The following is a 15,147-nucleotide window of genomic DNA, read 5'->3' on the forward strand; positions in this document are numbered from 1 at the left end:
GCCCCCAAATCTTGGTGCCCTAGGCAACCGCCTAGTTCGCCTTAATGGTAGCACCGGCCCTGCACCCCAGACCCCTCAGGTAACCCTGAAAAGTGTCACCAGGTGTTATACAGCACCGTGTCGCTGTGTGGTATGTGCTGCATTTGCGTTCTGATGTGTGTCTTTCACACAGCGCTGGGCCCCCAGCCGCTCCGCCCAGCAAGGAGAGCTCTGGCTCTCCTCCGAGGTTTGCATTTCAGACTCCTCTCCAGGGATAGAGAGTCCAACAACATCTTGTGTCCCCTCTCCTGTTTCACAGCAGTGCTGTCGCTGGCCCCCACCCCATCTATAGGAAACCGGGCTGCCTTGTGAGAGCGCAGCTGTGGGTAAGATTCTGTAGATCTAGCAAAAATCCTGCCGCCCAGCCAGCTAGCAAAACCTCAGTGCTAGGATGGCGCCAGGGGACTGGCCTTTGCTAGAGCAGAATGTGACTTCTGTATCAACTTTCACAGCACAGACCTGTTCAGCTGCTTGTCCAGGGGACCCTTTGGGGGCAGGTCAGATCTTGAGGCATTTGCACTGCCTAAGAATACGGTTGCTGCCCAGGCACAAGGCCAAGGTGCAATATTCACAGCGGCATCTGAACTCCTGGGGTCTGCGAGCTTGTTGGCCTTCGCTTCAGCTTTGCCAGGAACTTGGGGCGTTTCACCAGTTTCTGCTCAAGCCCAGGGGCCCGGCCAGCTCAGTGCAAAGGTGTTTTGATCGTCACGTTAGAGCATGCTCCATTGGTGCAAACTGCCGCTTGCCTGTGTCATTTGCACTTTGTGCAAACAGCCCAGCAGGGAGTCTGGGCCCAGAGCTATGTGGGAGTGAAAAGAGGCCTCTCTTTTCCCTTAAGAGCAGCCCGCCTGTGGGAGTGAAGTGAGATGACTTCCATGCTGTTGACATTTTTGCGCCAGGGAAGAGCAACATTCCCATGGAAACCGGGGAAATGTCACCTCTAAGGGAACCACCCATTTCCAAAAATGGGGCCAAACCTGAAATGGGAGGTGGGGCTTCACACACAAGTCTGTGTGGTCGTGGGTGTGGGTGTGTGGCAGGGGGGGCGTTAAGGGGGGGATGTGGCAAAATGACAAGAGGTGCTAGCTGTTGCCCTGCTCGATCTGGATCTGCAGCGAACGCGGCCGGGTGCTGCATGACCCATGCCTTACGGTTTGTCCCCTCATTGCCACCCGTCAAACACCAGCCCCTTGGCCTCCCCCTCCCCCAGCCTTCACGTGCGGGGAGGGTCTGAGGCTCCCTGTGCACAGCAGAAATTGACAACTCAAGGTGCAAGGCAGCGGGACTCCAGCCACGAGGGTCGCTTCACCCCACCCTTTTGTGAGGTTTCCGTGGCCCAGGTGCGGGCGCCGGGACGGAGCAGTCCATCCTATCCGTCAGCAGGTGCCTGGGCCAGAGAGCACGGGGCCGTCAGCCTCAGCTCCGCGGTTAGCCGCTGCTGCCCTAAATTGTGTCCCATAGGGTGGGGCCAGCTTAGGAGGTGGTTTGTGCCATGGTTCCCCCGCCCTGTTCACTTCTGCTTCCAGGCCTAGGGCCCAGGGTCTTCAACCCGTCCATCCGGGATGGGTTTGAGCCCTGATCCTGAGTGCCAAACCACCCCCCCCCCATGCCAGAAGGAGGCTGCTTGCACAAAAGAGACTCTGGCAGTGGGGGCCCTTGTTGCACAGGGGGATGGAACGCAGGGAGCGTCAGGGGGTGCCCCGAGACCTCTCCCCTGGAGGGTAGCAGCGTGGGCTGCCATGTCCCTAACCCCCACCCCCCCCGGCACACAGCAATCACCACCCTGGATGCAGCGGGCACCATTAACGCCCTCTTGGCATCTCGGCCGTGCCGGGGCTACTGGGCAGAAGGGCTCAAAGGCTGAGAGCCCCCTGGGGGAAGGGCTCTTTTCTCTGCACCTGTCCCCCAGCCAGGGCCTGCCTGCTCCACACACACACACACCCGCCCAGGCTGTGCGCCTGCCAGGCGCTGACAACAGGCCTTGGGAAGCAGCCGGACTGCAGAGGGCAGGGCCGTCTCCACTGCAGGGGCTTGCAGGGGGTGGGGCTGGGCTGGCAGCCCCGCTCCTGATTCGCGGGGGCGCCGGCGCCTCCCTTCCCCAAACTGCAGGCGCAGCGCAGCGCGCCCCAGAGCAGAGCCGCGCAGGAGGAGAAGCAGCAGCAGTCGGCGGGCGGAGACGGAGCGCAGCGCAGCGCCCGGGCAGGTGAGGATGCGGGGCCGCCAGGGTCCCCTAGCCCGGAGCGGGGGACGCAGCCTGGGGTCTGAGCCGGGCAGGGGGCGAGACGGTGCCGCAGCCCAGAGGTGCAGGCGGCTGGGGGCGGTGATGGAGAGCCGGGGAATTGGGACGATGCTCTGCAGAGGCACAGCCCTGCTCGTCTGATTGTCTTGCTCGCCAGCTTCTGCCTGCCCGGCCCGCCTCACCCTCTCTCCAGCCTGCTGGGGATGGGGGAAGTGTATGGCCCAGAGCACCGGGTTCCTTCGCCTTTTCCCCCAGCTCCCGCGGGGAGCAGAGAGACTGGAGCCGGGGCAGCCTCGGGGCGGGGTTAAGAATTGCAGTGATGCTCCCCCCAGCTCTGCAGCGGGCAGCAGCCCTGCGAGCTCAGGCCGTGCTGCGGGGACCCCACCTGCCGATGCAACGCTGCTGATGCTGCCAGCGCCCCCAGGACTGCAGTGAGGCGCCCTGGCCAAGCCCCAGCGCAAAGCCCAGCCGTCCTGCGGTCCCGCCGCTGCAGGGGCTGCGCTGCGGAATGGTGCAGTGGCGCCGGGGGCGTTGGTAGAAGGGGGGAGATAGAGGGTGACCCAGCGGGGTGGGGTGGGGGGCAATGGCCAGCTGTGGGGCTGGGGGGGGGGGGGGGGGGGAGGATGGATGGTCTGGCTGCAGATCGGCGCTTGGGAGGAGATTCTGGGAGGGGCTCGTGATGAGACAGGGAACCCCTTCCTCGCCTCTCTGCCCCATGCCTGCCTGCACCTCTCAGCCCACCCCTGCTGCCTTCCTCCTCCCCCATCCCTTCTTCCCTCTCCACCTCCTCCGCTCTGGTGACTCATCTCTGCTCCCACGCCTGATGAGACAAAGAGCAGACTGGATCCCAGAAAACACAGCCTGGGGGAGGGCGCTGAAAACCCTGGAACAGAAATAAAAATAAACCAGGCCCTGTAAATCAGCAGCACACTCATCTAGGGGTGGGAGTTAGAACCCCCCGGGAGCGGGACAGCCATGGGGGTGGGGGCGGAGGACACATTGCATTCAACTTGCAAGACACTTTTGCCCTCGAGGTCCCTGGGGTCGTCTGCTCAGCCAAGCCGGTGGCCATCCCTACACACTCCCCGTGGCAGGTCCTCCGGGGCTAGCCTGTTTGCAGGCTCTCTGCCACTGGGGTTCAGTTCAGGCTGCCCCAGGGATGACGGGGGGGGGTCAATATTTTGGTGAGCAGAGGCCAGTTGCTGGGCAGGAGGTTGCCTAAAGGTTAGTCCCCATGGAGAGATTTCACTGACATTGGAAATTGGTTTTGACCTGCCTGGATCTGAGCTCTGTGCTCCCCGCTACAGCCCGTGGGCCGTCAGCACTCAGCCCAGCCTGTCTCCCTGGGAGGGTATGGGGGGGCTCAGGATGGGTCAGGTGGGTGTGGGCAGGGCTGGAGTCAGCAGTTCCTATTATCACGCCCATCAGGGTGGTGGCTGAGGTTAGAGCGGGGGCACTAGCAGCTAGAACTCCTGGGTTCTCTTCCCAGTTCTGGGAGGGAATGGCTAGCGGTTAGGAGGGCACTGGGACTCGGGAGCCAGGATTCCTGGGTTCTTTTCCTGGACTGGCTGCTGACTGGCCATGTAACCTTGGTGGTTACATCCCCTCTCTGTGTAATGGGGCAGGTGATACCTGCGCCCCTCAGTAGAACACCTTGAGAACCGCTGATGACAGATGGAGATGCCGTAGGAGCATCTGTGGTCACCACGCCCCTCGCTATGGAGTCTCTGGGGCTGGGATCATTGGAGTGGGGGGATGTTTTCAGGGGAAGCAGAGGGACCTTGCTGCACATGCTCAGGATATGGCTACTGGAGGAAGGAATAAGGAGAATTTTTATATTTAAACAACTTTTTTTCAGTTCTAAATGAGAAGGGGTGGGGGGAGTTGTCTGGTTTTTAAATCAAGGAACATTGCATGTTTCCTGAACGGGGGAGGGTATCTGTGAATGGACCCCCCTACACACACACAGATCTTTAGCTTGGGCCTTACTCAAACCAACATGGGAAGCAGGGAAGAGCAGCCTGCATACACAGCCCTCTGCAAGCACACACAGCCACACCCTTTGCACTCACATCCCTTTTCTGTCACTCTCTCCCCCCACCGGCAAACAGCCCTCTTCTCCCCTCCTCTGCCACACACACATTTCTAGGGCTGCCGGCCCCCACCACAGCCCAGACACGCTCCCTTCACACCCCCCTCCCCTCCTCTCAGCCTCTCGCTCTCTTTGCAGCTCCTCCTGTGACACTGCTGCAGTGGAAAGCAGAGGGCTGCGGACCTGACAGACAAGCCCCTGTGCCCCGTCTCTAGCAAGAGCGGTGGGCGAGGCAGGGCCACCCCCTGCTCCCCAGCCGGCAGGTGGAAGGGGTGGGGAGGGGCCCCCACTTGCTCTGGCTCAGGGCCCCACAAACCCCTAATCCGCCCCTGTGCAGAGGGGTCTGGAACAGATGGGTGAGGCTAGAGGCTTGTCTTCACTGCAGCGCTGACGCCAACGTTATCCACAGCTTGAGTCCTGTCTCCATGCAAGGGAGATGCTGCTTCTAATTAGAGTTTGGCCGACGCATCAGCTGCTCACACGGCTGCTCTGTGCGGCAAAGTGGCGCCTCTCCCTGGAGCTAGGCTAAGCAGAGAAATCGCTGCATTGAAGACAGTAGCCTAAGGGAGGAGCAGGGACTGTAAGGAGCCCAAACGCGGCCGTCCAGGGCCAATCTGTGCCCCTGTTTAGGCGCTGATCCACCCTCACCCCTAGGATTCATTTGCGCTTGGGGAGGGAGTAGGATTTGGTGCCTAGGGTGGGTCCTCTGGGAGTTGCCATAGGTAAGCAGAGTCGATCGCATGCGTAGGGGCAGCGGAAAGTCAAAGGCGTCAAAAGGACCAATGTCCTGGGGACCAAATGAGACTCGAGTGGTCCCTGCCCTTTGGAAGCTGTACTTTGCAAGCAGCCCTTTTCTGCAAAGGCTGCACAGACGGGGCCGTTCTCTGTGGGTGGAAGAAAATATATATAGTTACGCATTCCACATAGCACTCAGGGTGAATTAATCATTCTGGTATTAATCATTTCCTTGCTGCTGCTCTGGGGCATGCACATCATGTGGGCCCCCCCCCCTCACAGCAGGAGCTCGCTCCTCCCTCCCTCCCTCACTTCCACTCCCCGCCCCAGCTCCTGCAGGAGCTCACTCTCCTCCCTGCAGCCACAGAGTGGAAGGAGCTCCCGGGGCTGGAGGAGTTCTGTGCCCCCGATGATTATTTGGGGGGGGGGTGCCCCGATTGCTCTTCCCCCTTGTGCATGCCCCTGCTGCTGCTCTTGCAAAAAAGTATCCTCCTGCTAATGGGGATCTAGACCTGTCCAAACTCAGTGTCCCCTCGGCAGCACCTCAGGCTGGTGTAGGTGCAGAATGTCTCTAACTCTGCCCCCAGACTCTACAGCGCCCTCTTCTGCTTGGCAAACAGACGGCTCCGTTCCTGCCACAGGCGCACACTCATCTTATCATGCAGTTGTGCCCAGCCCTTTTCTCTCGTGTGCGAACACAACTTCACACACGCACGCCATTGCATGCACACGGATACGCACGTCTTTCCCACCCCAGCCCCTGCTAACTTGGCAAAGGTGACTCTCTCTCTCTGGCTCCCCTTTCTCTCCCAACCCCCCAAAGGGAGCTGGACCATCTGGCTCCCAAGACCTGCGGTTGGATTCTTCGTGCAGTCACTTGGCCCTCCCACGGTTTTAGGCTCTGAGGATTGCACAAGCCAAAATGGCAGCTCCCTCCCATTGCACACGCTGCAAGGAAGCCAGAGGGAGCCTGCCAGACACAGGGAATTTTTCATTCCCAGTTGCTGCAGCCCTGCTCCCTTCCTGTGTCCTACCACCAGCTCCTGGCCCCGCATAGCCAAAGTGGGTCCAAAAAGCAATGTAATCCCCACAGGGCTCCCTGTCTGGCTGCCTCACCGCCCCTCACCCCTCTGCTCAGCTGTGTTCTTGGCCCCTTTCTCACACTGCATGGCTATGAGTCATCCTCGCTCACTCCCACCAACCCAGCCTGCTGCAAGGGGCCAGGCCATGTGTCTGAGCTTGGGCATGTGGAGGGGAGTCAGGTCAAAGAGAGGAATTAAGTGGGCTTGAGCTGCCTGACGCTGCAGCTCAGCCCCCCTCCCTTTTCATCTGGGGACCATGTGGGAACTCGCAGGTGTTGTAAATGTGCCCCCGGTATAGAGTGTGCTAGTGCAAGGGCCATGGGCCAGGCATGAGAGCACTGGAGCTGGGCATGCTGGGGAGGTGGCGGTGCACACACACATCTGCAGGCACATGCATTTGTGTGACCTGCTTTAATGCGTGTCACGGGGGGCTCAGATGCCATGGTGATGAGCACCATGGGTGGTGTTTCCCAAGGAGCCTAAGGGACTTAGAAGCTGAAATTTGATAGGAGTTGGGCACCTCACTCCCTTCCCACTCTTTTGAAGAATCACAGCCCACGTTTCTCCTTGGTGGGTGCACAGATACCATGGTGATGGGCCCAGTATAAGTGAGATCCGAATGCAAGAGAGCACCTATAAACAAACATAAGGGGCTGCGCATGCTGCTCACTGAGGGGGTGCGTCTGCCTTTCTCTGCTCGTGTGCGTTCACTGGCATGTTGTGTCCGAGCGCACGCGCCCATCTCCGTGCTCAGGTGAGCGTGTGGTCACGTAAGACCTGAGCCAAAGCCCACGGGAGTCTTTCCACTTGCTGCAGTGGGCTTCGGCTCCGGTCCCAAGTACCACTCGCTGCATGTGTCCATGTTGATGTGCCTTGGGTGTGCACACGCACGGATACCTGTCTGTGTGTGCTTACGTGTGCCCAGGAGCCTCTGTGTGCATTTATGGGCATGCCCGGGTGTGGTCACGTGCCTGCCTGTAGGTGTGTACGTAGGGTCGCACAGATCCCGGTCGGGTCACTAACCAGCATGTTCTCCTCCTGCTCAGGCCCCCCTCGCCGTTCTCCACCGCTGACAGCCCCAGCACAGAGGGCAGAAAGATGAATCCCACCATCAGCATCGCTGTCATCCTGACAGGTAGGGGCCCCGTGGTGCAATTATGCTGTCACCTAGTGGCCATGCTCCATAAGTGGTGCCGGCTGGAGAGACCAGACATAAGCTGTAATGCTTCACTCCAGAGAAAGCGAGGCCCACCGCATCCTCCCGTGGGGGGGCCAGGCACAAAACGAGGCGGGGGAGAGCTAGATTGATGCAGCTAGCTACACAGGGACCAACAAGCAGGCTTTGTCTATGCCAAGGTGCACCCAGTGGATAGTATGATTTCATAACACATGGGCTGCCATGCTGGGTTTCTGCCCCAGGGCAACTGGACCCCATTGAATGGATGTGCTTTGGAGTAAGGGACCTAAAATGCAGCCTTCCCCGTAACAAAGGGCCCTATGAGGGTACAGCAGACACTGGTCTTGACCCTGCCCCCCCGTTCTCATTTCCTCTGTGCTGGAGTGGCAGGCGATTTGCAGGCTGGGGTGTGGGGAGGAGGTGACTGGATAGACTGTGGGTCCAGGGACATTGTGGGGTGGGGGGATGTTATCATCTCTCCTGCTTCGCAGTGACCCCACAGTGGAATGCACTGGCTTTGTGGGGGAGAGAGATCACTCGCTAGCAGCACAATCCCAACGGTTAAAAGCCAAACTACTGCTGCAGGCGAACAGAGAGTCTCCACTAGCTGAGGTGGCTGAGCCCTCATTTTGCGAGCAGGAAGTCTTGGCTTCTCTAGCCCTGTGCGCGTGTGGTTTAGCCAGAAACTGTGACGTGTCTCCATAGCATGTGGATTCACTGCTGCATGCACTGGAGCAAGGGGCAGCGGTAGGGGTGCTCCTGCCTTCGCCGTGCCCCCCCCCCCCCCGCCGCCTGACCCTGTTGGCCTGTCCCAGTGCTGCAGGTTGCCCATTGCCAGAAGATCAAGGAGCTGAGCGCCTGCTTGCTGGGTCAGAGCCTGCGCGTGGACTGCCGCTACGAAAACAAGACCAGCAACTTCCTGACGTACGATTTCAGCGTGCTCAAGGAAAACAGGAAGCGGGTGATCCAGAGCAACCTGAACGTCCCTGAGAACACCCTCAAGACACGATCCAACATCACCCTGTCAAAGGACCTGGTGTGCCTGCAGCTGTTCGACTTCACCACCTCAGACGAGGGCATCTACACCTGCGAGCTGAAGATCACCGGTGACTACACCGGCAACCAGATAAGGAACATCACCGTCATCAAAGGTGGGCAGGGGAGGGGACCCTAGCACCCCTGGGCTTCTCGCTGACCTATCCCTGTGTGCCCCCCTCTGCCCTCCAGGGCTCTATTACTGATGGCCCAAGGGACACTGATTCTCACAGGCCCACCTGATGCCCTCTGCCCATTTAAGCCCTGTGCCCAATGCTTTTCTGAGATGAAGGCCTGTATGCTAATGCTTTCCAACCTACTGCAGCCAGGGCAGGGCCAGCAACGGAGTCACCCCTCCCCCCACACACATCCTTGCCTGGAGCCAAACCCCTCTCGCCCTCCAGTGCCCTGTGCCTTTTGCAGGCGTCTCTCGGAGGCACCCACCCACCCAGCTTCCCACTGGGCTCTGCGCTGGAGAATGGTCCCGATCGGAGCCTGTTCAAACCTAGCCCAGATCTGTAGAACTGTCTCTGGCTGCTTGGCAGCCCACACGTGGGCTGAGTTTGATGCGTCTCAGTGGACAGTTGCTAATGTCACCCCAAAGAACCCATCATAGTTGGTATGAATTGGCCCCTTTGTTACCCTGGCTCAGCAGAAACCAAGGACTAAAGGGGGCCAGCACTCCTTGCTGGGGACCCAGAACACATCAGACCCAGGACAGATCAGCAAGGTAGCATAAGGGGAAGAGCCCGACCTTTGCCCACCCTGTGACTGTTCTGTAGGGAAGGGACGCCAGCCTCCAAGGCTGTCCATCTGGAACATAGTGTATGTAGGCTTTCCGCTGGGGAGAGGCCTTTTCCCACCCCAGAGTGCCACAAAGCACCTTGCACCCCACCTCTCATGGCCTGGGGTCAGGAAGGTACTTCCCTATGGGCAGGATCTTGCCTAGTTGTCCCCTAGGGGTTTCTTTCACCTGCTTTTGAAGCAGCTAGTGCTGGCCATTGTCAGAGAGAGGACACGGGAGTGGATGGAGCCCTGACTTGATGGTTATTGTTTGTACTGCAGTAGGACCTAGAGGCCCCAGTCGAGATCAGAGCCCCACTTGTGCCAGGCGCGGAGAAGACAGAGTGGGAAGTGCTCCCTTGCCCCAAAGAACTCGCAGTCTCGCTAGACAAGACACAGAGTGGGAGGGGAAATAGAGGCCCATGGAGGGGAAGTGACTTGCCCAAGGTCATGCAGCTGGTTCGTGGCAGAGCCAGAAAGAGAACCCAGGTGTGCCGGCTCCCAGCGCCCCGTCATTCCTCTTTCCCCGGGGATCTCATTTTTGCCTCGTCTCTCTTTTCCCCTCCCCCTGCCCTGGCAGACAAGCTGGAGAAATGTGCTGGCATCAGCCTCTTGATTCAGAACACCTCCTGGCTGCTGCTCCTGCTCCTGTCCCTGCCGCTCCTGCAAGCTGTGGACTTCGTGTCCCTGTGAAGGGAAGGAGCGACCGAACCGCCCAGCCGAGCCCCGCCGCCCAAACGTGGCCCTTTGCAAGAGAAGACCATGAACGATTTGAAACCAAGGAAATCTCTCTGTGTATATCTCTCTATATAGCTGTATATCTACCGAGCCCGCCCGCCCCGCCATCACACCACACGTCCGAAACACGCTGGGGGCTGGGGTGGGTGTATTAAGCAGTATTAAAGGACCCAACGCATGGCAGCATTCCCTCGCGCTCTGCTAGATGGTGCAGCTTCTTCCATAGCACGTTCTGTTTGTTTGTTTGTCCCGGTGGCAGGGGGATCTATAGCCTCGAGGGAGCAGCTTGTCTTGTCCCATTTTTTTGTCTTTCAAGGAGGGAAAGCCAGTAGGGCCCCCAGACCCGACTGGTAAAAGAGAGAGGGTCAAAGAGTTAGGGGACCAACTGGGGAGTCCTGGCTACCACCCCAGCCTGGAGAACAGACGCTCGCTCAGCAACACAAGGTTGCCCAGGGTAAAGGCTTGTCCTGACCTAGGCAATGTCAGGCAAATGGGATAGAGTAGGGTGCACTAGCTTTTCACCTCGGGGGAGCTGGGTTTGAATCCTGCCTGGTGAGATGGATTTGGTGGGCTCTCAGCCTGTTCTTAGCAGCCATCACTTCCGTATTGCACAAAGCCATGATCATGGGTATGACTGCTTCGCCTGCATAGGAAAGGGCCAGCATTTAAATAGATCGGTCTTGGGGGTGTGAGCAACAAGGACACTCGAATACAGAGACAGCAAGGGGTGCTGAAGGTCTCAAGTTTGTGGTGCAGGGATAGACAGATGAAGGGGGCCCCAGCACTGAAACAGCAAGGGGTGCGGAAGGTTTTAGGACCGAGGTGCATCTGCAGCCCTGCATAAGAACACTTGCCCATCACTCATCCATGCTCCGCTGGGCTTAAGTCCTCACCGTAAGATCAGAGGATGGCAGTTGCTATAGGAGTTGGTTGTTTTTTAAATTAATCCTAAACTAAGGAACTGAGGCAGCAGCCCTTTAAACTAGTCAGTGTGCCGAGGCCTAGAGCTCCTTGGGCAGTGACTAATCCTGCTCCTTGGAGACTAGGGGTTAGCTGTGAAGGGAGACCCCTTGCTGAGCTGGGGCCAGCACGGCTCACTGCATGATCTCCAGGCAGTGGTCCCCTGGGCGGAGACACAGATAGCACTTGCATCTTCCTTTCACCCCAGCTTGCAAGGGGTGTGTGTGTGTGAAGAAACACTTGAGGGGGGGACAGCTCGCTCCCAGAGAAGAAGCCACTGTCCTTGGGGAGAGAGGAGATATAGGGAAGGGGGCCTAGGCAGCTGCCACCTCCCACTCCTCTGGCACCAGTGGAAGCTGCTCTGTGACATACCCCCATTAACACACATGGCTGTCTCCCGCTGGGGATCAGGGGGAGATTGCAGGAGCTGGGGCCGCCCCCAAGCCACAGGCTCTCATCCCTGCATGCCACCCTTTGGGTTTGACTCCAGGCACTAGCGAGACCAGCCCACATGGCTCTGCTCCTTGTCCTCCTTCAGCCCAGTCCCGCTCCCGAGTCGTGCTAGTGGGGGGTGGGGAGAAGGCTGCAGCCTTCCTCCCTTGCAGGTTAACAGACTCCAGTGCGGGCCTGTTCCTTAGCACAACCTTCCCTCTCATTAGGAGCCTAAAGGGCCTAGGCAGGTGTTTTCTGTGGACACTGGTTAGCCGTAGGGGGAGCGAATGCATCCCAAACCACCAAGCTTAGAGAGCGTCCCCAGCTCGAGACAGGGTCTGGACAAGGCCTACCCCTCCCCCAGCAAGCTGGGGATCAAATGCCCCAGGACTTACCAGGGAAGAAATTCCTGAGCCCACCTACCTAGCCGGGGCAGGCTAGATGGTGGAGGGTATTACATAGTTCTCTCCTGAGCACCAAAAGCATCTCACCCAGGGGTGGGCACTGGAGAGCAGAGGTCCCACTCATCCCGCTGCCATGCAGGTGAGGCAATGGGAAACCAAGATCACATGCATGGGAACTGACGAGGGCAAGACCTGGTGGAGCTGGAAAGGTTAATAGTGACTGGGGGGGGGGGGTCCCCCCCCTCTCCGATTGTGTGTGCTGAGCTTGAGACAACTGCAGTGTCAAGAGCCCTGGTGGCTGGCTAGGGGAGCTGCTTTCTTCCGTAACGCCCCGCGCCCTGCTTGTTCGCTGTACAGTGCCCAGGTATCTCTCTGCTGTACTGCTCAGGTATCTCTCCGTGTACATCTCCCACCAGCCAGCCCTGGCCTGACGGTGAATGCAATGGAGGGAGAGGGAGGGTCAGACCCAGCCAACCCACACCGACGTGTCCTAGTCTTGTTTCGTGAACATTTGTAGTGTTTCCACAGCTTGGTGTACGAGAAATGCTGTTCAAGGGGGGAAAACAAGAACAACAAAAGAGCCTGTCTGCACAATAAATCCCTCGGTTGTGTGTTGGATTCGCAGCCACCTGCCTCTTTATTCCAGCACCGGATTCAAGGGCTTTGAATTTGCTTGCCTAAGGGGCAGCCAGAAGAGCTGGCTGGGGGCAGCCTGCCCTCTAGTGGAGACAAGCTGAACTGCTCAGCTGTGTGTCCTAGCGTCTATACTGCTGCAAGATAATCCCCTCTCACGCCAGCTGGCTCTATAACCAGCCCGGCTCCCAGGGCTAGCCCTGCCGGCCCGACATGCTCCAAGTAGCAGGGGGGACGAAAGGGAGCGGTGCCCGCCCTGCCTGGAAAGCGAGGAAGAGGCGGCGGGGGACAGCTTTGCTCCCAGCACTGTTTCTTCTCAGGCTGGAAGCTCCAGAATTGGACCCCTTCCAGCCCCACCTGGGCCCTAGAGCCAGAGGGCTCGGGCTGGTAGACCTGGCACAGGGGGTCCCCCGGGGTGATCCCCCCATGCTGCAAGCGCTGGGACTAGCCCCTGCCTATAGGGGGGCCCAGAGCAGCACCCAGGGGCTGGGATCTCCGTCCGTCCTGTCTCCCCTGGCCTATAGGGGCAGCACCCAAGGGCTGGGATCCAGCCTCCCCCCCACACCTCTCCCCCTGCCCCGTGGGAGGACCGGAGCTCCAGGGGTTGGGATCTCCCCCCAGCCTGTAGGGAGCAGCACCCAGGGCCCGATCTACCCTGCCCCACACTCGTCTCCCCAGACCCATGGAGGGAGACCCGGCGGACGCGGAGCACCCGGGGCTGACTATCCCTCCCGGCCCCAGCCCCGGCCCGGCCCCACGTGCGCGCTGCTCTGCGGCGCGGGGCGAGTTGGGCGCGGGACGCCGCCCGGCAGCAGCCGCCTCCCCGCCCCGCGTCAGCTGCGCCCGGATTGTGACATCAGGCTCGGCCGGGCCCCCAGCTGCTCCGCGGAAGCGGCCGGCTCCGGCTCATCCCCCCCGAGAGCCTGGTGAGTGCGGGAGGCGCGCCCGGCCAGCCCCCCGGGGCTCCGGGTGCGCAGGGGGTGCCCGGCCCCCCAGGCAGTGCCAGCCCCCCCCGGGCGGGAGCTAGGGGGTGCCTGGCCGCCCTGGGCAGTGCCAGCCCCACCTGGGGGTATCTAGGGGGTGCCGGGCCCCCCTGGGCGGTGCCAGCCCCACCTGGAGGTACCTAGGGGGTGCCGGGTCCACCTGGGCGGTGCCAGCCCCACCTGGGGAGATCTAGGGGGTGCCTGGCCCCCCTGGGCAGTGCCAGCCCCTCCTAGGGGCAGCTGGGGGGTGCCAGGCCCCCCAGGCAGTGCCAGCCCCTTCTAGGGGTATCTGGGGGGTGCTGGGCCCCCCTGGGCGGTGCCAGCCCCGCCTGGGGAGATGTAGGGGGTGCCGGGGCCCCCTGGGCGGTGCCAGTCCCGCCTGGGGGGGATGTAGGGTCCATATGACCCCTGGGCAGAATAAGACTCTGTGTCTGTAGGAGTTCCCTGCCCCCCAGGCAATGGGGCAATGCCCTCTATTTCCCACCAGTGTTCTGGCTGTGTGAATGACCCCCCCCCCCATCCCCTGAAAACCACCTGGGCAGGCCCAGCACCTTGTGGGTCGTGCCAACCCCTAGCTGGGCTCTGTATAAGTGGAGGGTGTGGGGCTTGGGCCTAGCTGAGAAAATGTCTCTCTTCCCCTACTCACCCCCTGCCAGAGTCATCTCAGTGGTAGGGGTGTGTCCCATACCTGCCCCTCCTCCCACAGGCTTGGGTGGGAGTTGGGAGAATGTGCCAGGGCTGCTTCCCCCGCCAAAACACACAATAAGGCAGTGCCTGCCTGGGCTGTGGGGCTGGGGAGGACTGGGAGCATGTACCTGGTCTGCTTCATTCCTCCCGACCCGAGATCAGCGCCACCTGTGATCTGTGTGTGCCTGAGCCATGCCTGCATCCCCCCTGTGTGTGTGCACTTGTGCCTCGCCTCCTGTGTGTGCATGTGAGCACTTGTACCATGCCAGAACGCCCTCTGCCTGTGTGTGTGTACCATGCAAATGCTCCCTGTGGCCGCAGGAGGATGTGTTGCTGGGAGGGCTGGACCCAGATCCTCCAGCTTCCTACCCCAGGCTGTGGGAGAGTGGGGCCATCCTGCTGGCTGGGCCCAGAGAGAGGCGACTCTCTGGACACACTGGGAGGAGGAATACGTTTCCCCTGCTCAGGGTGGAGCTGCTCTGAAAATGGCCTCAACAGTAACCCGAAGATGGGGGGATGGGGTCCATCTCAAGGAGTGAGGCCTTCAGGTACCCACCTCGCTCCAGGATTTCGCAATGAAGGCTCCGGCTCTGGTATTGGCTGCTGCTGGAGGCCGGCTCAGGCTGGGATAAAGCATTAGGTGTAGTAGCACCAAATAGATCCCAATAGGATCATCCCATTGTCCTCCCTAAGGTGACACCGGGGATAAAACTGGCCCAAGAGTTTTCCCACAGCCATGCCTGGGCTGTAACATACAGATGAGCAGGGAAGGGTGGGAAGTGGTGGCTTAATTGCGTCCTGCCTAGTTACTCATAAGAGGTGGGGACTGAGTCATTGCCTTCCAATGCTCTGGAGTAGAGTCAGCTGGACCCAATTCACGCATGGAACTAACTTAGGGTAGAGTTACACCAGAGTGAATTTAATCCTGGATCTTCCTGCAAGGCACCTCCCCAGCTCTTCTGCTACTCTGTGTTCGTGGAGCCCCTGTATCCCTCACCCTGAAGAGCCCTCCAGGGGCAGAAGGGGTAAATGGCCTACCTTGCAAAAGGCTTCCTTGGCCCCATCTCCATCCCCCAGGTGGGCTGTCCCGCCACTGCCGAGCAGCGCAAGTTGAGAGGGGCGGAGACA

General features: G+C 60.0%; 1 protein-coding gene across 1 annotated transcript; it reads left to right on the top strand.

Moving 5' to 3' along the window:
- Window positions 1–2,162: 2,162 nt before the first annotated feature.
- Window positions 2,163–11,612, top strand: THY1 (Thy-1 cell surface antigen). The gene is made up of 4 exons (XM_024196644.3): window positions 2,163–2,242; window positions 7,234–7,322; window positions 8,180–8,515; window positions 9,763–11,612. Exons 2-4 carry the CDS (start codon window positions 7,286–7,288, stop codon window positions 9,873–9,875), a joined length of 486 nt encoding a protein of 161 aa, XP_024052412.2. The 5' UTR covers window positions 2,163–2,242; window positions 7,234–7,285; the 3' UTR covers window positions 9,876–11,612.
- The last annotated feature ends 3,535 nt before the right edge of the window (window positions 11,613–15,147 follow it).

Source organism: Terrapene carolina, unplaced genomic scaffold (assembly GCF_002925995.2).
Source record: "Terrapene carolina triunguis isolate 2854851 unplaced genomic scaffold, T_m_triunguis-2.0 Scaffold374, whole genome shotgun sequence".
Classification (NCBI taxonomy): domain Eukaryota; kingdom Metazoa; phylum Chordata; order Testudines; family Emydidae; genus Terrapene; species Terrapene triunguis.

Coding starts and splice junctions, on each gene's coding strand:
- THY1 (XM_024196644.3), top strand. CDS start 7,286: ATGAATCCCACCATCAGCATCGCTGTCATCCTGACAG. Junction 7,323..8,179: donor CATCGCTGTCATCCTGACAG/GTAGGGGCCCCG, acceptor GGCCTGTCCCAG/TGCTGCAGGTTGCCCATTGC. Junction 8,516..9,762: donor GAACATCACCGTCATCAAAG/GTGGGCAGGGGA, acceptor CTGCCCTGGCAG/ACAAGCTGGAGAAATGTGCT.